The sequence below is a fragment of the Ambystoma mexicanum genome, chromosome 7q, assembly GCF_040938575.1.
Source record: "Ambystoma mexicanum isolate Mex_15411 chromosome 7q, UKY_AmexF1_1, whole genome shotgun sequence".
In the NCBI taxonomy this organism is placed as follows: domain Eukaryota; kingdom Metazoa; phylum Chordata; class Amphibia; order Caudata; family Ambystomatidae; genus Ambystoma; species Ambystoma mexicanum.
In genome coordinates, this window is record NC_090941.1 from 625390829 (window position 1) to 625411808 (window position 20980).

The window sequence follows — 20980 nt, forward strand, 5'->3', positions numbered from 1 at the left end:
GTCGCAATAGTGATGGCGTGGTCCGACCCCACCTCACCTTCCTGTAGGATCTCCAGGGCATCCGCCCTCTTGTCGTCCGGTAGGAAGTCCAGCAGGGGAGCCAGTCTGTACCATAGCTCCCTGTCGTAGCGGGCCACGATAGCCAAGGCGTTGGCCGCTTTAATCGTCGTCGCTGCCGACGAGATGACCCTGCGTCCCATCGCGTCCAATTTCTTTCCCTCGCCGTCCGGTGGGGAAGTCGATGTGGAGGCCGCACCCCCCCCCCGCTTTCTTCCTGGCTGCCGCGGAGACGACGGAGTCCGGGGTAGGCTGCGCCCGGAGGCACAGGGGGGCCGCGTCCGGGACCCGGTACTTCTTCTCGTACCGGTCTCTTCTAGCTGGCGTCGTGGAAGGGTTCTTGAGGAGGGCGAGGCCCTCATCCTAAATGTCGTCCAGTAGAGGCACCGCAAGGACCGTCTTCCTCTTGGCCTCGCGCCGTTGGTAAAGGAATCCTTCCTTTTTCTTCTCCTCAGGGCAGAGCTTGAAAAGCTCGGATGCCCTGGCGATCATGGAGTGGAACGATCCAATCTCGTCGGGCGGAGAAGCCCTGGTGGGAGGTGACGACGGGAGATCCTCGTCGTATACCTCGTCGTCCGTACCCGTCGCTGCCGTGTCAGTCCCCGTATCATCCCCTCGGGTGGACGGGGAGGAGGGCTGGACGGGTCGCGACGGCTGAAAAGGAGGCGGAGGGTGAATCCTCCTTTTCTTGGGCGGGGGAACACCCGAAGGTCCCGGTTCAGGATCCCCCGACGGGAGAGGTTCCTCCGTCGGCAACGGTAGTCTCGTCCTTATCTCTGAGCATAAGGACTGTATAGCCAACAAAATGGCCGCCGAGTTGTCTTGCGGCGCTGGCAGAGGGGAATCCGACGGGCGATCAGGGGCCCCGTCGTCACCCTCGATGCTGTCGTCGTCACCTGCGTCGGGATCCATCCCGAGGGGCCGGTCTTCATCCACGCCAAGGCCGTGGCTTAAGACCTCGATCAGCTCTTCCTCTGAGGCCGAATCTACGACGCCCTGCCCCCCTTTTTCTTCCCCGCCGGGGATTTCACAGGGGTCCTATTGATGGGCACAAAAGAGGACTCCCTCCGAGGTGGCAGGGAGACTCTGAGCCCCGAGGTCGCCACCACTGGTGTAGCCTCCACAGGCTGAGCCAGGGCCGCCTCGACAGTATCGATAGAGGGCTTGGCCGGATGGATTAAGGCCTTCACCACCTTAGGTGCGCTCACCGCCTTATCCTTGAGGGGGGGGACACTGCCTCGCTCCCCCTCCGATGGGGCCTTCGAGCTCGACCGGGGCCTCTCCAGGAGCTTCGCCGGGTGCTCGCCCTTCCTCTTACCCGACCCAGAGCGTTGGCTCGTGGCTGAAGGTGCCGGGGAGGGTGCGCCCTGACTGGCGCCCGTAGAGCCCGACCGTTCGGTGCTCCCGGTGCCAGCGGACTCGCGGTGCTTGGCCTTGTGTTGGACCCCCGTCGCCAGGGCGTCCTCAAAGGTCTTAGAAGACCGCTCGGATTTCTTCCTCTTCTTCTCGCCTGACGGGCTCTTCACTTCCAGCCAGTTGGCAAGGCGTTGGTGGCGGTCCTTCATGGTCCGCTCCGACATATTGCCGCAAAACGCACAGTCCTTCTCCACGTGCGTCTTGTCCTCATGTAAGCAGTAGAGACAAAAGGAGTGTTCGTCCTCCTTAAAGACGTTCTGCAGCTGGCATCCAGGGCAGACCCTGAACAGCTTTCCGGGCGTCGAGCTTCCCTTCTCCTGGGCCATGTCCGGGCCTGAGAAGCTTCTGGAGTCCTCCAAAACGTAGCTCGACGAAATCTTCACCCTTGAGGGGCGCAGACGAATCCGACACGGGTCCCCGTTGATCGGATGGAGAGTCGGTGGAGCTTCAGGCTCTTTTGACCGGAAAAAACGAAGTTGAGAAAAAAACGTGAAAAAATAGCACTAACGCTCGAGAGCAATAGCACGAGGATCCCAACACATGAACATGCGGTAAAAATCTGAAGATGGCTGCCAGAGGCGGTGCTTAGGTAGAGGGCAGTCATTGGCTGTGGTCAGTATGACGCAGAGACCAGTGATTGGTTATTACTACGAAAGACAGATCAGAAACGAAACTGATACTGGTTTTTTCTTTACCGAGGATTCCCAGCCTGACGACGGGGAATATTCATGAGCATGTGAATCCATGCCAGACCCCATGCTGGAGAACATGCCTTCTCTCCCTCGGAGGCTGACGCTGAGGAGGGGGACTGGAAAGAGCCCTTACTCCCCCCCCTCCCACCCCCACCCCTTTTTGTTGTTTGCGCCAGTTCTGAGACCTCAAGCGGTCCGGCTGCCTGGATCTGCGTTCCTGGAAGCCGCGGAACCCTCCATATTTACAATCCCCTTTTCCGAGCGCTGCTGAGATTGGGTGTACGATTTGGGCGTGGTCTTTGTAAGAATGGATAGAGACTTTGCCATTTGTGAGCTGTTTTTCTTTTTCTTCATCCGTAGAGGAGTGGAAGAGGTCCCCCACCACGCCCCCCCCGCACGGTAGATCTAGGTCATGCGCCACCAGCTTGGCTTCAGCTAGCCCCGCCTTAAAGCGTGTTTGCCACTGGGTGTGGAGTTACGGGAGGAAGTCCCCAATTTCCCGCCATAACCTTTGGTTGGCCCGACGAAGGTGCAAGGATGCATTGGAGTAGATTTTTTTTGCTGTACGCCTCCAAGATCCTCTCCTTGCGTAGCAGCGCTGCAGAGGAGGAGGCTGATGACGACCGAGGCTTGGAGTATAGTGATGCCACAGCGAAAACCGAGGAGTGTGGCTGAGGATTGGTCGAGAGCAAGAGTGTATCCCCCTCCATCTGCCTGTACTTGGCATCCAGGTGTCGATTGACCGGTTGGGCCGAGTGGGGTTTGAGCCAGCCCTTCTTGGCCAGGGAGACTAAATCGGTCTGCATAGGAATCCCCGATTTGGCAGAGAGGCGTCACGTGAGGACTTCAGCCAGAATCCCCTCTGCCGGCTGTTCGACCTCAGGTTGGGGAGGCTCAGGTACTCCGCCAGGCCAGCAAGAAGTTAGTGGAAGGTCCTGGCTGATGATGGCGTGTCCGTATCCTCCTCCTCATTCGTATCCTGCGGATCTGGAGGATCCTGTGGAGGAGGAGTAGATGGCGCCGGAGACTAGGGTACAGGGACCGCAGCCGGAGGTGGCGGAGGTTGCAGAGTTGGCTGCAGAGCCGGAGGAGGCGGCTGCATCGGGTCTGGGGGGCCGATGGAGGAGTCTGTGGTGCCACTAGCATGGCTGGATGACTTCCCTGATGGCATTTTTGATGATAATGCCCATGTGAGGAGACCTCACGAGGCCGAGGAAATTCTCGAAGAGCACCTTCTCACTGGCCAAAGAGATGGCGAGGGTGCCAACAGGGTAGCGGGGGGCTGCTGGAGCCACTGCATACCCTGTCCATATGGACGCAAAGTAAAGCTGCCCTGTGCAAAGGAGGTGGTAGACTGTAGGCCATGTACCTGGTTGAAGCCAGTTGCACCTTGACACTCGTTCTTCGCCAAATTCCTGGAATGGTTCCATGCGGGAGAGTCCCTGGGAAGGCGTCTCCCTTGCGTGGTGCGCTGGAAAATATCGGCCCTACCTTGGGCCTGGTTCGATGCTTCACAAATTTCTTGAGATCCTCTGGAGGCGACCTCTGGAAGAGCCCCCTCCACCTGGCTAGTCTGACTTCAGCACCCTCGAGGACAGCGAGTCACACCCCGAACAGGATTGCCAACCGTGGTCTGAGCCAAGGCAAGGTAGGCAGAGGGCGTGGGGGTCTGAAGTTGGGAAGAGCCTGTTGCAGGATGGACACCTGCTGAACCCTGTAGAAGTCGACATGCGCCGGGGAGGACGCCCGAGGACAGAGTACCAGAATGATAAATAAGACAAAAAAGACAAAGAAGAAGTATCCGCGCATGGAATCACATGGCCGAAGCCAAATCCTGGAGGGCTGGTGAAATCGGCACTTTCTCGCCGACGCGGAAAAGGGGACTGAGGTGTGGCGCTGGGGGGCGGAATCAGGGCAGTGGATGCTCCCTGGGCCGCGCTCCTCTAAATCTAAAGGGGAAGAAGGTTTTTTCTGGTGAAAAAGGTTCCGTCTCCTGTCCCTTGGAAGGGACGCCGATACAGTATGGAGGAAAGAGGACGGGAAGTAAGAGTATGGTTTTGCTCCTGTGTGTCAATGCCTGTGGTATGCCTGTGACAGTCCTGTCTGAAACTGGAGTGAACGCAGTGTGCGCTTTTTAAGGCTGTGAGGCACCCCCGCTAATACACATTCACTGTTTTGAGCGTCTGGTTTTGGGTGAATGGCCTGTAATCCTGATTGGGTGCTGCATGATGAATGCACTAGTGTGCGATTGGCTGACTGAGCCTAGTTCAGCCGGAGTGAATGGGGGAGATTTGTGTATATCAGAAGACTCCTCACTCATGTCTGTGGTAGAAGCCCAAGTCAGAAGCTACAAGTCAAAACCAGAAGTCAGAAGTTTGGAAGCTTGCATCCTGAATCCTGCTGGAGGAAGAAAACTCAATACAAAGGCTGCTGTGCTGATTCAAGGACTGATCAAGAGAGGATCTGGACAGACGACCTCTTCCCGTAGCTACGAGGGTACATTGAGCAACTTCTGTTCTTCACCTGAAGTATCCTGGAAACCAGTCCAGAGTGCCTGCCATCCTGCAGATGCATCTTCGTGGGCTGAGAAGAAGAGTGTCCAGACATCTTGGGCCAAGACGTCCACCAGCAATGTCCTGTGTCCTGAGGTTGTCCATGAGCAGAAGAAAGCCACACTGCTGGGTATCGCCGGAAGAGAGGCTACCCTGGCATAGTGCTGCTCGAAGCCCAGAACTTGCCAAGTTCATACCGACTGAAGAAATATTCAAGTGGCAGTGCAGTCACAACATCTGTCCACTGTTCTGCAGCTGACGAAGTCCTGTGTCGCTGTCTGCAGAGAAGTGCCCGCCGGTGAGTTTCCCACCCTTCAAAGCCGAAGAATGAGTCCCGAGGGTTCAAACTTTGTGGTGGTTTGCAGAGAAGTCCAGTGCTTGAGTCAAAGTTGCCAGAAGCCATTCTGTCATTTGTGCTGCTGCAGCAGCACTGAAGAATCGATTGCCAGCCAACTGTGAATTACCGAAACCGAACACCTACTTCTGTCACTGCAACCTTCTCCAACAAAAGGTCATTGACGAAAACCAAGAGGGCTCATCCTCAACTCCCAAAACGTGTCGATGTCCATCCACAGCGAGTTAGAGCTTTGTGGGACATCCATAGGCGGTGCAGCAACCCGACCAAGGAAACCACTGGGACAGACCTTCATTGCTGCCTTTCTGACACTGGTTGATTCAATTCTCTTGCTCAACAGCAAAGACCCAGTGATTTCTTTCAGAGGCGGTCCATACTCAAGGGGGATCGTCGGGTAATGCTTATAAACTCCACCACTTTGCGATCCAATGCACCCAAGGTCCTGTGACCAGGAAGAGGGGCTTACTCCCTCAGGGTCCATCCAAAGGTCCTGGATTCATCTTGACCATGCAATCCTGTTGCTTCCCAGGTACTTTGGGGTGGTGGGATCTGTAGAAACAAAAGCAGACAAATAATGAATACAAAGACTGTGCGTTGACATCAAAGCTTGGAATTGTCAGAAAAAAGAAAAAACAGTTTCACTTTAAAACTGAGTTTCTCCTCAAAACCAATCACTGTCCTCTGGTTCATACTGTCCCCATCAAATGAGAGTCCTCTCCCTAAACCCTGCCTCTGGCAGCCTTTTTCAGATTTGGTAAGCCTGTACAGTGGCAGTATGACCAGGAAGAGCTGCAGAGGGGGTGGAGGGAAGGTTTGCATGTGAATCGATGCCAGACCTATGCTGGCGAATAAAAGTTACAGGTAAGTAACTTCAACCTTCGTCAACATGGGGTCAGGCATGGATTGCATCACAGCGATCGTTCTGGTGGAGTGGGCTGTCGGATGACCCGGCAGCAGCCGGTTTGCCAGCCGATGTCAGTGCATGATGCAGCAGGAGAGCCAACTTGAATGGAACCCTTGGTTAAGGCCTTCACATGGGTCACAGGACCAAAGTTCACAAACAATTGAGAAGTCTTCCGAAAACGTGCCCCGTAGAACTTCAAGGCACAAGCAACGTCCAGCAAATTCACGACCCTCTCCACCAGCGATGAAAGCTTCGGGAAGAAAAACAAACACCAAGGGCTCGTTGAGGTGGAATTCAAATGGAACATTCGGCATGAAAGAGGGGTGTGTATGCAGTACCACCCTCGACTGGTGGAAAGTCAGATACGGTTGCTTGCAGGATAGGGCCTGGATGTCACCCACAAGTCTGGCAGAGGTGATGGCCACAAGGAAAGCTGCTTTCCATGAGAGAAACTTGAGTGGTGTGTGATGCATAGGTTCGAAAGGTGCCCCCATGAGATTCTTCAGGACCACGTTGAGTTCCCATGCCGGAGCAGGAGCCTTCACTGGCGGGAAAGATTGGAAAAGCCCCTTGAGAAACTCCTTGACGAGGTTGTGGGACTACACCGAGCATCTCCTGGGAATCTGGTGCAGCGTGAGATGGCCTCCAGGTGTACCTTGATGGATGTGTGAGCCAGTCCAGCTTTTGTTAAGGACAGCAAGTATGGAAGAATATACATAGCTGTCACCCTCATAGGGGTAATCTTCAGAGACCGGCACCCAAGTAGCAAAATGCTTCCACTTAAGGCTGTAGCACTTTAGAGTGAACAACGCCCTGGCTTTGGAGAGGACCTCTCTGCAGTCTGCTGGCAACTCAGAACCTCCAAACTCTAAGGCTGCAGGAGCCATTCCTTCAGGTTCAGCGATCCTGGGTCGTGATTAAGGATTGCCGCTCCCTCCCTGGCAAGCAGATCCAGAAGTACCTGCAACTGGACTGGAGATGACACTGCCAGGCTGAGCAGGTCCGGATACCAAATCTGCCTCAGCCATGCCGGGGCGATGCGTATCATCTTGCATCGACTGTGTGTGTGTTGATTACACGTAGCAGGAGAGGAAACTGGGGCAAGGCGTACAGAAACAGACCTTTCCGACGGGGAGGAGAACGTGTCCCCCGTGCTCCTCGGCTGGTGGCCCCTGCTGGCAAACATCTAATTTTTTGTTCATCGCCGTGGAAAAAAGATTGATCCGAGGTCTGCCCCATTTAACAAACACACAATCCATCTGATCCTGATGAAGTTCCCACTCGTGGCAGGAACAAAGCTCCCTGCTGAGGGAGTCCGCAATGGTGTTCTTGACGCCTGACAAGTGGAACGAGACAAAGAACATCCCACCTGTGCGAAGGCCCAATGACAAGGCCTGAGCCTCCTAGGAGAGCACTGGGGATCATGCGCCCCGTTGTTTCATGATGTAGAGCATGCTGGTGTTTTCCACAAAGAACCTCACTATCTTGCCCATCGATGGTAGGAAAGACTTGAGGGCCCAGAACACTGTCCGTAACTCCAGTATGTTGATGTGCAGATCCTTCTCCGGAAGCCAGTCCTCTGGCATGTAGGAGTCCGGCGTGACCTCCCCAACATTCCAGAGAGGCATCAGTTGTGACAGTCTCTTGGTAAGGCAGTGTTTGAAACCCTGTCCCCCAGGGGCGATGTGGGAGCATACCACCCCACCTCTCTATCGCCTGTCGGTACTCCTCGTTGAGGGGGATCTTGTCCGCAAAGCTCCTGAACACTTGTATCCAACGTGCATCCAAGAATTCCTGTAGTGGTCGCATCTGCAAACCGCAGAGACAGACTAGGTAGATTCAGGAGGACATCATGCCCAACAAAGACTTAATGGCCAGCACCGTGCCATCTTCGCCGACGATAGCCGATGTACCTTCCTGTGAATAGCCGCCAGCCTCTCCTCCGAGGGGGATGCCAGACAAGCCACTGTGTTGAGTCTGGCGCCGAGGAACAGCGCCTTCTGCAATGGGGTTAAGCAGAACTTTGGATAGTTCACAGAGAACCCCAGCTCAGTCAGCAGACGTACAGTCTCCTTTGTGTGCTCGTAAACCAATTCCCGGGAGCTGGCTTGTAGCAGCCAATCGTCCAGGTACGTGGATACGTGCAGCGTTTGAAATTGCCAGGAGCTATTTAGCTCCTGGTTATAGCCAAAGGGAGCCTGATTAGCTTGAAACCAACCGCTACCAGGAGCTACCTTTGACTCCTGGGACAAGTGGAGCCAAGCAAGCCTAGCTATGTGATGTTAACTATGTATGTTTAGGGATGTATATAAAGGATAAAGAACACACTTAAAGGACACCTAGAGCATATTGGAGAACATGAAATGGACAAAATGCTAAGAGTTTCCATCTAGAGCAAAGTCAGATTTGCTGCGCAGTCTGTACTAGCTCCTGGTTTCCCAAAGGTAGCCAGGCATTTTGTGAACACCCTTGAAGCCGACTTTAGGGCGAAAGGTAAGGCTTTGAAATGGTAGTGTTGGCCTTTTACCACAAACCGTAGGAACTTCAGATGTTTCCTGTGAATGGGACGTGGAAGTATGCATAATCTAGGTCCAACAACGTCAAGAAATCCCCTTCCTGCAGTTGGCCGGGGACGTGCTGCCACTTGACCATCCTGAATTTTGGGGATTTTAAGTACTTGTTCAGACGGTGCAGGTTCAAGATGGGTTTCCCACCCCATGCACTGCTCTTGACGGGCAACTGGCGGAATACAAGGGCACCTGCGTTGGAACCCCAAGTTGTGTCCCAAGGCGAGAGCGTCCAGCACCCATCTGTTGGTGATGATATTCTTCCACTCGCCGACTAACCTCGTCAGATGGCCTTGACTGGGGTGCACGAGTGGGGTCTCATCGTCTTGGCCGGTTCAAGCTTGCTTGGACGCCGGCACCATGCACTGTGGGCGACGCTGACTTCCGCACCGTAGGCTTAGGTGCGACCCCCGTCGGCTTCCTCTGGGGAGGATCAGGGAGATCTCCTGTACGATGCTGAGTATCCCTTGGATGATCTGCTCAATTTTCCACCTGGATGAGCAAAAGGACCTTGAGCGATGCTGCTGTAGCGTGCCAAGGAAAAGTGCAATCTTCGTGTCTGTCTGTATGGCTTGAAGGGATTTGTCTACCGCCTTCCCAAACAGGTTTTCACTGACAAAAGGCATGCCCAGCACCTCTGCATGTACGTCATGGTGAAAGTTTGTGGCCTTCAACCATCCCTGCTGACGAAGACCAACTTTGTTTCCCATGTGTCGGAAGCCTGCGTCAGTGATGTCAACCGCCACCGTAATGGCATGGTCCGACACCAGCTCCCCTTCCTGAAAGACGGCAAGCACCGCAGTTATCCTATTGTCAGGTAGGAATTCCAGGACAGGGTGCAGCTTGTACCAAAGCTCTCGGTCATACCGGGACAAGATAGCCAGAGCATTAGCCGCCTTGATCGTGGATGACGCCGTGCAGATGACTCTTCGCCATAGCCCCCAACTTCTCCCCCTCATTGTCAGGGGGACCGACTATGCAGAGGCCGGGTTGGCCGAACGTTTCCTTGCAGCAGCCGACACCACTGAGCCCGGTGACGGTTGTAACCTCAAGCAATTGAGTGCGGTGTCCCACACCCTGCATTTCTTTTCCAAACAGCCATGTTTGGTTAGAGCCATGCATGGGTTCATGAGGGCTAGGCTGTTAGCAGAATCCTGTGCAGTTCCCTTAGGGAACACTGCAAAAAGATTAAGACTACAGGAGTAAGCAGTAGACCCACTGGTAGCAGTCTGCACCACCCAGATTTATCTGGTAGCTGTGGCTGAGCAGTCAGACTTCCCTCAAGAAGAGTAGGGCAGTATATAGAGTATACACAATAGGGCTAAAAACACAGTAGAGCAAACAAACACTGACCAGAGCTTTGTATCAAAAGTATATAGGTATTTATTTAAAACACACTTAAGGCAATACACTAGCACTCTAAATCAAAAGCAAGTTAAAACACAATCGGGTAAAGTATAAACACCTCCCTTGATAACTATCAGACAAGTCCGAGTTAAAGCACCACTATTTGTATAAACAGATGTGAGCACGTAACCCAGATGGCACTCCAATAGTTCAGTTAAAGGGAGAGAAAAAGGCAGAGCATAAAAATAAAACGGTTCCCAACACTTTTAGAAGTTCAGAGCACGGGAATAAAGGCAGTATACACTGTAGAGCCAAAGTTCATAGGCCGGGCCCACTTTAAATAGAGCAAAGCGAAAACTGCCCAAGATCACACAGTTTAAGTTGCGCTAAAAGTCTTTGCAAAATGTTCAAAAGAGGTGGGGGTGTTTCAAGAAGCAAATTTAGAAGGTCTGGAGCCAACCCAGTTGGAAAGCCAAGGATTTAAGAGTCACCTTTAGCAATCCGTAGAAAGGGAGGCCAGGCAGAACACAGTACCTTAAAGAGAGAGGAAGCTCCAGTGGTGACAGTTGTTCCTGGCATTTGTTGCAGTTCGTTGTTCCCACCAGGGGAAGAGAGGATCTCGTAGAGGAGGAAACTTCGAGTCGATGCACTGCACAGACATGAAACCAGCCGCAGAGTTCTTCGATTAAAAGGTGCGTTCCTTTTATTCGCGGTCAAAGTGGTGAAGCTTGGCTATCCGACCGCCGGGGTGCTTGGCACGGGCGATTCGACCAAAAGACGTCTTTGGAAGGCGAAAAGGGCAAACTGGTTGATCCTACCAGCTCAAAGGAAGAAGACTCTCCAGCAGAAGATCTTCTCTTGTTGTTGGGAAAGTGGCGAATTCGTTGCAGCAGGGCTCCACCGGTGGTGTCGTCGTTTGCAGATGGCTCAGTTTCTTCCATGTTCGGATTATTAGGTCCTGTGGTGACTTCAGAAGTTCCAGTCCCAAATGCCCTGCTTTTATGCAGAAAAACCCACATTCAACAGCCTAGCTGTCACTCACACATGCTAAGTGGTGAACCGGGCGGCTCACAACTGGGCCAATCAGAGTAGAGTGCGACTTGGGTTGCTAAGGCAACACAGTCCAGGGTGCCAATTCCCCCCTCCACCTCTCCTGTGGAACCCAGACAGAGTGGCACCATTTGGAGGGCTTCTGTGGAGAAGTTACACAGAACTTCTCCACAGAAGTGGAGGCTTGGTTAGAGTTACAGAGACGGACACAAAAGCCATTTTAGAAAAGAGTTCTGGCAAGAAGACCCAACCAGGGATTTAATATTAAATAAATAAACCAGTGGTATCTTTAACGTTGCACCAAAAAGTGGTGCGTTTAAAATCAATGGGAAAATCCCATAGAGAATATTCCGGTGGAATATTTCGCGTGGTAACCAATGCCACCAGCCAGAAACTCGACAAGGGGGGACTGAACAGTGCCCCCTTGAAAATAGACCCATGGGCAATCGAATTACCCCTACCAGTACTTCCACAATATAGTGGTTTGTGCTAGTTCTGTTCACAATTTTAGACTAGTAAAGCCAATGGTGACTTTAAATGCCCTGGGAGACAGTAGTCAGTCCCAGGGTATGGAGTCTGTTTGGGGGTCAATATGACACCCCTGTGTTACTGCACTGAGGGTGCTGTGTAACACATACAAAACAGATGATGCCCTATAGAGCAAAAAGGCTACCCCATAGCCCATGAACACATACTAAGTCAAAGACAGACCTCAAATCATGCCTAAGAGTGGGAAGAAAAGAGTCTCACTCTTAGCAGAAGAAAAGAAACAAGCCCCAAAAATCCAGCAAAGCTGCTGGGGGACTAACTAGGTTTGGGAAATTAGCCTTATAAGAGAATTCTCCCTAACATGGGCCTTCCTCCCAAATGTCATTCAAAAATGGTTCTGCCATGATAGTCTCGGCAGAATAGCTCAGGGGCAACGTGCTCGCATTTGAAGCAAGACCACACAGAGCAACAAAGGTTTGATCCCCAGGTCAGCGCTTAGAAACCTCTGGGTATTAAGCATGTTATAAGAACCTATCATATCATAGTCTTCCCTCTTGGACTCTCGTCGCCGATATAGGAAACCATCCTTCTTGTTTTTTTCATGGCACCAGCTGGAACAGCTCGGAGGTCAAGGCTCTGAAGAGTGGAATGATCCCACCTCGTCTGGTGGAGACTGATGAGCGTCAAGGTGCAGTGATTCGTCTGCCAGGACGAAGTCCTCACATTCGTCGGTTCCCATGGCCGTATCCACTGGTGGAGTCGGGTCCCGACATGGTGGAGGGGGCTCTGATGCGGTGGCATCGGATGACGCTTCCACTTCTTAAGCGGAGGCTGGTTAGGGGCTTGCGGTACAGCAGGTGCCGGAGCCAACCTCTGCTGGATCTCAGTCATTAGGATGTGGAGAGTTGACAGGATGTCCATGGATATATCCCTTGGCTGTGGAGGGAACAATGGAGTTCTAAGCACTGCACCACCGCCATCCTCATGGACTATATGGACAGACGCTTGGTCGTATTTGTCCGTGGATGAGATGTCCATCGTCTGAATGCAAGCCTTGTAGGGCAGCTTTGCGGCCTCTTTGCCCCCTCACCCCCCACACCCCAGTTTCCTTCAGAAGGGTTTTTAACCAGGACCTGGACCAGTGCGCCCCCTCCAGGGTTGCCCAGAGCCTTAGCTACTGCCTCGGCAGCTGTGTCGTGCCTCGGAGGCAGGGATACCCTCTGTGCCATAGGAACCACCCTCGGCGGGTCGGCACCTCCCGCTGCAGCGGCCGTCACTGAAGCTGTCGACGAAGTGCTCAACGAGGTCTTTGGCTGCGCCGGTTGAGCATGTTTAGGCTGTGCGCCCGCCTTCTCTTCCTTCCGGCCTTGGCTTTTCCAGTTTGTCACATAGCTTTGCCGAGGTGGATGATTTCCTCTTTGAGGAGCTCGATGGCAAGCTGGCTATGGAGGCGGAAGGCGATGGTGATCGTGGCATATCTAACGTGGGACCCGCATCAGCAGTGAAATCAGCCTTGCAGTGCTTGACCTTATCTTGGACCCCCACTGATGGGGGTTCTGCAAATGACTGACCTCCTCCCAGAGCGAGACCACTATCCAGCCCGACGGGCCCTGGGTGAGGCATGACCCTGCATGGAGCAGGGGTCAGAGGCCTTGCTCGACTTGAGCCATGCTGCCAGTCTACTATACCTGTCTTTCTTGGTCTTCAAGAAGCCCAGCCATATCTCGCACCAGGTACAGGCAGTATAGACCTTTTAGATGTTTGTCCTCCACAAAGTTGTACCGTAGCCCGCGTTTGGTGTCGAAGGGCATGAAGTAGGCCCAAGACGGCCTTCCAGAATTTTTGATGAATAAACGCTCTTGAGAGGCGCACAACTTCACCAGCAACGGAGCCCCATTGCTGGCTGATGAAGATAGGAGCACACAGGCTCAGAAGGAACAAAAATAGACCTTTTCCACGAAAAACATGCAAAAAATTACAAAATAGCTCGGAAAGCAACTCGAGGACTCCAGGGGTAAAAATCTGAAGATGGCTGCCAGATGCGGGGCTTAGGGAGAGGACTGCCATTGGAGGGGGGCAGTATGACCCAGAAATACAGTTTGAAAGTGAAACTTTTTTCTTTTACTGAGGATTCCCAGCCTGATGGGGAATATTCATGAGCATGTGAATCCATACAAGATACCATGCTGGAGAATTTCAATATTTTGAGCCGTGTTCTGAACAACGCGCTGAGCGAGTGGGGAAAAAAAGGAGCATTGGTAAGGGGGCATGGTACACTCCTTTTTACGATCATCGACTTCCGTTCCAGAGTTCAGGAGAGGTGCAGTCAAGCACGAGGAAGTACAGGAAACGTCAAGCCGCACTTTGGCCTTTATCCAAATGTTATGAGGTGTGAGGCGCTAACGGCGAGGGAATAATCTATCAAGAGAGGAACCTGTGGGAGAAAATAATCTACTAACAGAAGTACCCGTTCTCCGAATGGGTTTTGTAGAAAAGACATGATAAAACTGATCCTGTAGGTTGCTGCTCCGATTCACTTATCGCTTGATGTGCTTTGCACCCAAAGTAAACTGCACTGAGAATGGCTGGCGAGGGGGAGGCGAGAGCTGGTGTGCTGCTGCATACTGGGACCTTCTGTGCTCTCTCCCCACTGGTCGCCTCACCCTGGCATGGTGGAGTTTGTTGCAGTGCAAATATCTTGAAAACCGTGCATCCTAGGGGCTGGAGTTTTGTTCGTCATATCGGGACCGGTCTTTCTACGACCTCATTGATGTTTCGCTGATTTCATGCAAACATCCCATGTGTGAAAGTGCTGAAATCTGGAGAAAGAGTATGGATACATTACGCACCGTAATCGTATTTCTGATGCTTGTATCTGCTTAGATTCACATGATGTGCATAGGCCAGCATCTAGTGGTAGCTGCGAGTATTACAGTTGTTTTCGAAACCCAAAAATGGACGTTGAAATAGGGCATGCCAGTAATACTGTCCCTGTCCCTAGTGTGACGTCCCGTGAACCCATGATCCCACACGCATCTAGGTCCCTCAGATTGTATTTTTTTTGACATGAGGAGTAGCGCGAGTACAGTTGTATCCAAGCAGATAAGTATCGACAAGCTCATAAGCATCCATGTGCCTTCTCTCCGAGGGGAGGAAGGGTGGGTCGCATGTGAATCTAAGCAGATACAAGCATCAGAAATACGATTACGGTGAGTAATGTATCCCTTCTGAGGCTTGTGGATTCTGCTTGGATCACATGCTGTGCATAGATTAGCGAGCAGTGGAAGAAGGAGGTGGGATGTGAGACGGTTCATGAGAGAATAAATGTCTTAGAACCGCTTGTCCCACTTGTGTATCTGTCTTGGAATGAGTGTCAATGCAGAAGTGCTGAGTGAAAGTATGCATTGAGCTCTAAGTAGCTGCTTTGCAAATACTGTCTAAGGGGACATTTGCAATGAAAGCCAGAGTGGCTCCAGTACCGCTTGTGGAGTGGGCCCTTGGCGTAAAAGGCAGTGGTTTATCTGAAAGGGAATAGCACAGTTGGATACATCTGACTATCCACATAGAAATGGCATTTTTAGAGATGCGATCTTCTTCTCTGCCTGGCGCTATGGAGACAAACAGTTGATCTGTTTTTCTTAGCGGTCTGGTCTTGTCTACATAGTAGAGGGTCGCCCTCCTCACATCTAGTGTGTGGAGTTTTACCTCAGCAGAGCTTTTGGGTTCCTGGAAGAAAGCCGGTAGCTCAATAGACAGGTTAACATGGAATTTGGAAATTAATTTAGGTGAGAAACTAGGGTGAAAACCAGTTTATCCTTATGTATAGTAAAGAAAGGATCCTGCACTGACGCAGCTTGGATTTCACTGACCCTTCTTATGGAAGTGATGGCTACTAAGAAGGCAGTTTTATAAGTCAGGTGTTTGAGACTAGGCGGTGGGTTAGAAATTGGAGGGTGGAGTCTCTTTACCCCTTCCATAAATGCTTTGACGACGGGTACCTTCTACCATGAGACTGTTATGGGAAGTGGTGTAGGCAGACAAAGCGGCCAGGTGTACCTTAAGCGAGTTAAACACTAACCCTGCATCCAGTAAGTGGAGCATATAGGTTAGAACGGTTGAAGGAGTACAATCGATGGGGTTGATTTGCTTATTCTGGCACCAAATTACGAATCTTTTCCATTTATCAGAGTAAAAACGCCTAGTGTTCGGTTTTGATTCTTTCAAGATATCCATACATCTCTGTGGTAAATTGAGATGTCCGAACTATATGACTTCAGGAGCCATGCTGCCAAGTTCATCGAGTTGGGTTGAGGATGCACGGTTAGCCCCTCGTGCTGGGAGGGTATGTTGTACTGGCACTGGAGTTTGATGGGGGTCGCACACCGCCAGTTAGCGCAAATGTGGATACCATGGTTGTCTCAGCCATTTAGGAGCAACTAGGATGAGCGTCATCAGTTCTCTGTGGATCTGTTTAACCACTTTTCTCATCAGAGGGGTTGGTGGAAAAGCATAGGCAAATATCCCCGACCAATTCATCCATAGGGCGTTCCCCTTGGAGCCTGGCTGGGGGAACCTGGATGCGAAGTTTGGGCAATGCCGGTTATCGCTTGTGGCGAATAGGTCTATAGTGGGGAAACCCTACTGAGAGAAGAAGTCTCCTACAACCTCTTTGTGTAGTTGCCACTCGTGTTCCTCTGGGAGGGGATCTCTGCTCAGAGCTGCTGCTAGCGAGTTCAGTTCCCGCGCAACATGTTTGGATGACAGGTAAATCTTCAGTTTGATTGCCCTTTTCCAAATTTGCCTGGCAAGCTTGGACAGATTTTGAGAACGAGTGCCCCGCTGTTTGTTGAGGTAAAACATTGCAGTCGTGCTATCTGTTAGGATCTGCACTGACTGGTTGGATAGGAGGGGTTTGAATGCCCAAAGCGCTCTGAAGACTGCAGAAGTTCTAGCAGATTGATGTGGTTCGGAGCCACCATGTGAGAACCGAGACCCTGAGCTGTGTGGTGAAGGTAGTGAGCTCCCCGCCCTGCCAGGGAAGCGTCTGTTGTGACGACGGCCTGTATCTCTGGATCGTAGAAGGGTTTCTCCTTCGTAAGATTCTCTCTTGTCTACCAGCGAAGACTCTGTACTAGTGTTGGCGAAACGACCACTAGATCGTCCCACTGACCACTTGCCTGAGACCACTGTTTCGCCAACCATTACTGCATGGGTCGCAGGTGCGCGTGGGGAACCAGGTAAATGCAAGACGCCATCATGCCTAGCAAACGCATAGCTTTGCGCACCCTTATTTGGCGACTGGCCTGATATTCAGGAATTTGCAGCAACAAACTACAAATCCTTTCCTCCGATGGGAAGGCCAACCCCTCTTGGGTATTTAGGACAGCTCCGAGGAACTGTTTTGAGGTGCTTGGCACCAGGCTGGACTTTTTCTCATTGATTGAGAAGCCCAGTTGGAAGAGTAGGTCAATGGTTCTTTGGATGTTTAGTATGCAAATTAGGCGGGACTCCCTGTAATGAGCCAGTCGTCCAGGTAAGGGTACACTGGGATTGCCTCCCTGTGTAGGTGCGCCGCCACCACCACCACCACCACCACCACCACCAGTACCTTGGTGAATACCCTTGGAGCTGAGGCTATTCCGAAGGGCAGCACCTTGAATTGGTAGTGCTAGTTGTCTATCTTGAAACGCAAGAATCTTCTGTGCGCTGGGAACATTGAAATATGAAAATAGGCATCTTTCATATCCAATGTTGCCATGTAATCCCCCTTTTTTAGTAGAGGGATTACCTCTTGTAGTGTAGTCATGTGGAATTTTTGTGGCTGGACATACTCCCATGCGTGGGTGAAGGTGGAAATGCGCCCCGCCCCTACTGGGGATGCATGGGAGAGGACCTGAAGCGGAACGTCACTGCTTGTTGGGTGGCATACCACCTCTGGCGGGGCAGCCTCTACCCCGTGTGCAACCCCTGCGCTGCCCTTTGGGGTAGCCCTGTGAGGACTGGGATAGGTTGTTACCCCATGAAGTTCCCCGGTTTGGTAATAATTGGAACACCTTTGGGAATTTTGGCCCGAAAGCAAATTGTTGTTACCCCTCTGTCCAGAGGGTTTATTGGTGAGTTGGCCAAGAAATGTCAGGGTCTCGTACTCATCCTTTGCCATTTTCAAAGCTTCCTCAACTGCCTTGCCGAATAGAACTTTCGGCTCCACAGGCATATCTATTAGGGTTGCTTGGGTTTCAGGTTTGAAACCAGACTGTCTAAGCCAAGTGTGACCCTTGATAACAGTGCCCTCGGCGATTAACCTCCCAGCATTATCCACTACATCAAAGTTTGTTTTTAACATGCAGCCTGACACAAATCTCCGCTCTGCTCCCACCCGAGCCAATTGGCTCTTTAAAGGGTCGGGTGCGAAGGAAACCAAAACGGACACTTCCTCCCACTGATGGCAATTGTAGCTTGCCAAAAGGGTGGCACTGTTGGCAATTCTTGCCCGATAGGCCGCAGTGGAGGCAACTTTCCTTCCCAGGCCATAGAGATGTTTGCTCTCCTTATCAGGAGGTGCTTCCGAGGAAGCAAGCAGGGTGCCTGCCCTCTTCCTGGTGGTTGTCAGGAAATCAGGTTTTAATTGGGTACGGCAGGGAACAATTTCTCGACCCGCGGATTAACCGCTCGAGTGAGATTTGGGGTTTGCAGCAAGGGGTCAATCCGGCACTGGATGGACTTTAGCAATGGGATAGGCTCAGTAATAGCATTTTTATCCCCTAGGATTTCCTCAGCGAAATCCCTGTCTTCCTGAATACCCTGTGTGTCAATACTGAAGTGGGCAACCATCTTAGCCAGCACCTCATTAAGGAGGGGTTGGTTGTCTACAGGCGAGTCATGCACCGGGGGGGTCTTTAGGAACCGGGGAGTCAATGTTGTAAACTTCAGACGACGGCGACGACTCCTCCTCCTCCTCCTCCTCATAATAATAAGGATCACCCGCCTGGTCCTCAACATATTGAGGCACTGTCTCGTCACAGTAGGAATCAGGGTGGTAAGGGCTCCACCACAAAGGGGTCTGTGACCAAGCCCTGGAAAGAGGCCTCTGAGCGGAATTTCTTAGTAGGGGTTTGAGAGGACCCAGGTGTTACCTTGGACCCAGAAGGGGCAAAGGTAGGAGGGGTGCTAGAGTAACTACGAAAGTAGTTATGGTCTTTTTCATAAAAGTTAGCCATGAATGTTAACCTTGTCATGACCCTGTCAATGTCTGCTGAGCTCAACTCTTTAGAGCTAGGAATAATTACTGGTTCTGGTTCCTCATCAGTGCCCATATCCTCAGCAGTGGGAGGAATGAGTTTTGTTTTTGGGGTAGGTTCCGAAACTTTGGACTTGCCAGTTACCCTTGGGGCCTTATGCTTCTCCCTATGAACATAGGGATCCGAACATGTCTTTTTCTGTTGGTTATCCCCTCCTGCATGGCTAGAGGAGTGTTTACCAGACTTTTTAGGGGCCTCTGAGGGGTTTGACGCATCGCGCCGTTTCGGAAGCGGGATTCGAAGGTGGACGTCGAATCTCGGGTGTACAGTCAGACATAACGCGTCTAGCCTCTTGAGGGTGCAGGGCGGTATCGTCATCAGACAACCAGGCCTCGGGGACTGTTGATCGGGCGACACCTTTCTCAACCAAAGGCTGTGGGGCGTTATCATGAGGCGAACGGGAACGCTCAGGAGGACAAAGATTCATTGGACCGCTCTCGTGGTGTCGTCAGGTGCTGATCCGTCGACACGCGTGTCGAGTCACGGCAGGGGCTGATGTACTTAGTGGTGGTAGAATGTGTAGCGCTTTTGTCGTCGGGTGTTGTCCCCACAACGTGGCCGCCGAACAGTCCTTCGGGGTCGGGGACCTGCGTGCGGGTGTCCGAAGTCACCCCTTTGCCCTCACCGTCCGATTCGGTGGCATTGCTGTCATCGCTGAATGTCCCTTCTACGTCCATGGCCTCTAGTTGCCTGGCGTAGTGGGCCCAGCGCTTAGTTGAGCGGTCCTTAAGGTCTTCGGCTTGAAGAGTTTGCAGGCGCGACAGGTAGCCTCGGGGTGGCCTTGTGGGAGACACAGATTGCACGTAAGGTGCTTATCCACCCAGGGAAACATCCTATTGCATTTAGGGCATAATTTTAATGGAGTACTCTCCATATGGTACAATATGGCAGCGGGCAAATATATATATATGAAAGGGGGAATAGAGAGCCTATATGACCACTCCCCACTGTATAGGGCTGAGGCCAGAGGCCTTCCAAGGCCTTGAGTCCGTAGTGGCAGTCCTCGGCAGTTGATTTCACCGATCTTCACCGGCGTCGGTCTTCGGCGTACGGTGGAAGGGGGAAATGAGAAGTATTAACGGTAATTGAACTATAAAACGGCTTAGCGCCGAAGGAACTCCGCAACATGCATCCAACTAGTATGGCGGAAAAAAACTATCTAGAGACCTACACGCGTGAGGGATCATGGGTACAGGGGACGTCACACTAGGGATGGTATTACTGGCACGCCCTATTTCGACGTCCATTTTCGAGTTTCGAAAACAACTGTAATACTCTGCAGCTACCACTAGATGTCGGACTATGCTCAGCATGTGATCTAAGCAGATTCCACAAGCCTCAGATATATATATATATATATATAATCTAATGAGAGCCAAGCCGTTTTCGGCCAAACCTAAATAGGAACTGAGCAATAGAATGGGGCCAGTTCCAACTTGCTCTTAGGACTGCTATTTTGTAGTTTGTTTAGAGATAGTCTTACATTTGGTAACATCATCAAATCACTCCAGAATGATGCAGCATTAAGCTATAATGCAACGTCAAATATCTATTACAATAAAATATAAAAAGATAAAACTCACGATCGAATGTGTGGGAAGTCTTCTTCAATTTTATTTCCAGTGTTTTTGAAAATTTGTAATGCTGCCTCAGCTACCTTTTCATCTTCCATTTTCAAGCAAGCTAGTAAGGACTCAAATGTTTCTGCTGAATGGAACGTGATGGGATGTGTAAAGGAGAGAACCTGCAAAGAAAGCATAGAAAAAACTAAGCTAATGAGTGAAACAGACATAATTTGACAGATTTTTTTTTACTTAATTTTCTTTTTTTTTTCATATGAATTTCTATTAAACATTTTCCAGAAACAGTACATAGCCATAAACCACTAATAAGAAACATTGTCAAAGAACAGCCAACCCAACTCCTCCCAACCCACCCGCTCGTACAAAACCGTACCCAATGGGGCAATGGAGTGTCAATCATCACACAAACTCGGGACCATACAGACAGACAATGCGGACTCGCCTCAAAGACAAAAGAGGACATTTATCATAATAGCAAGGTCTACACACATCGGAGGCTACTCGTGCACCCCACTTCTCAGAGTCTCATTGATTCACAGTCTTCATGAAGCAGAACTACCATCCAATCTTGCAAAAATGAGTTAATCGTGTCACAGGTGAGGGCTGAAAGTTTCTCATATGTGAGTATCGCCCAGAGTTTGGCCAGCCACTCTGATTTAGAAGGCACCAC

The 20980-nt window shown here is 51.4% G+C and overlaps 1 protein-coding gene across 11 annotated transcripts in view; it reads right to left on the reverse strand.

Moving 5' to 3' along the window:
• Positions 1-20980, reverse strand: part of PDS5B (PDS5 cohesin associated factor B) — a 2333811-nt gene that overhangs the window by 1079352 nt on the left and 1233479 nt on the right. For all 11 annotated transcript variants that reach the window (XM_069639007.1, XM_069639003.1, XM_069639002.1 and 8 more), the window contains one exon: positions 20311-20471. In XM_069639007.1, the coding sequence (XP_069495108.1) occupies positions 20311-20471 (161 nt within the window). The remainder of the gene's footprint in view (positions 1-20310; positions 20472-20980) is intronic.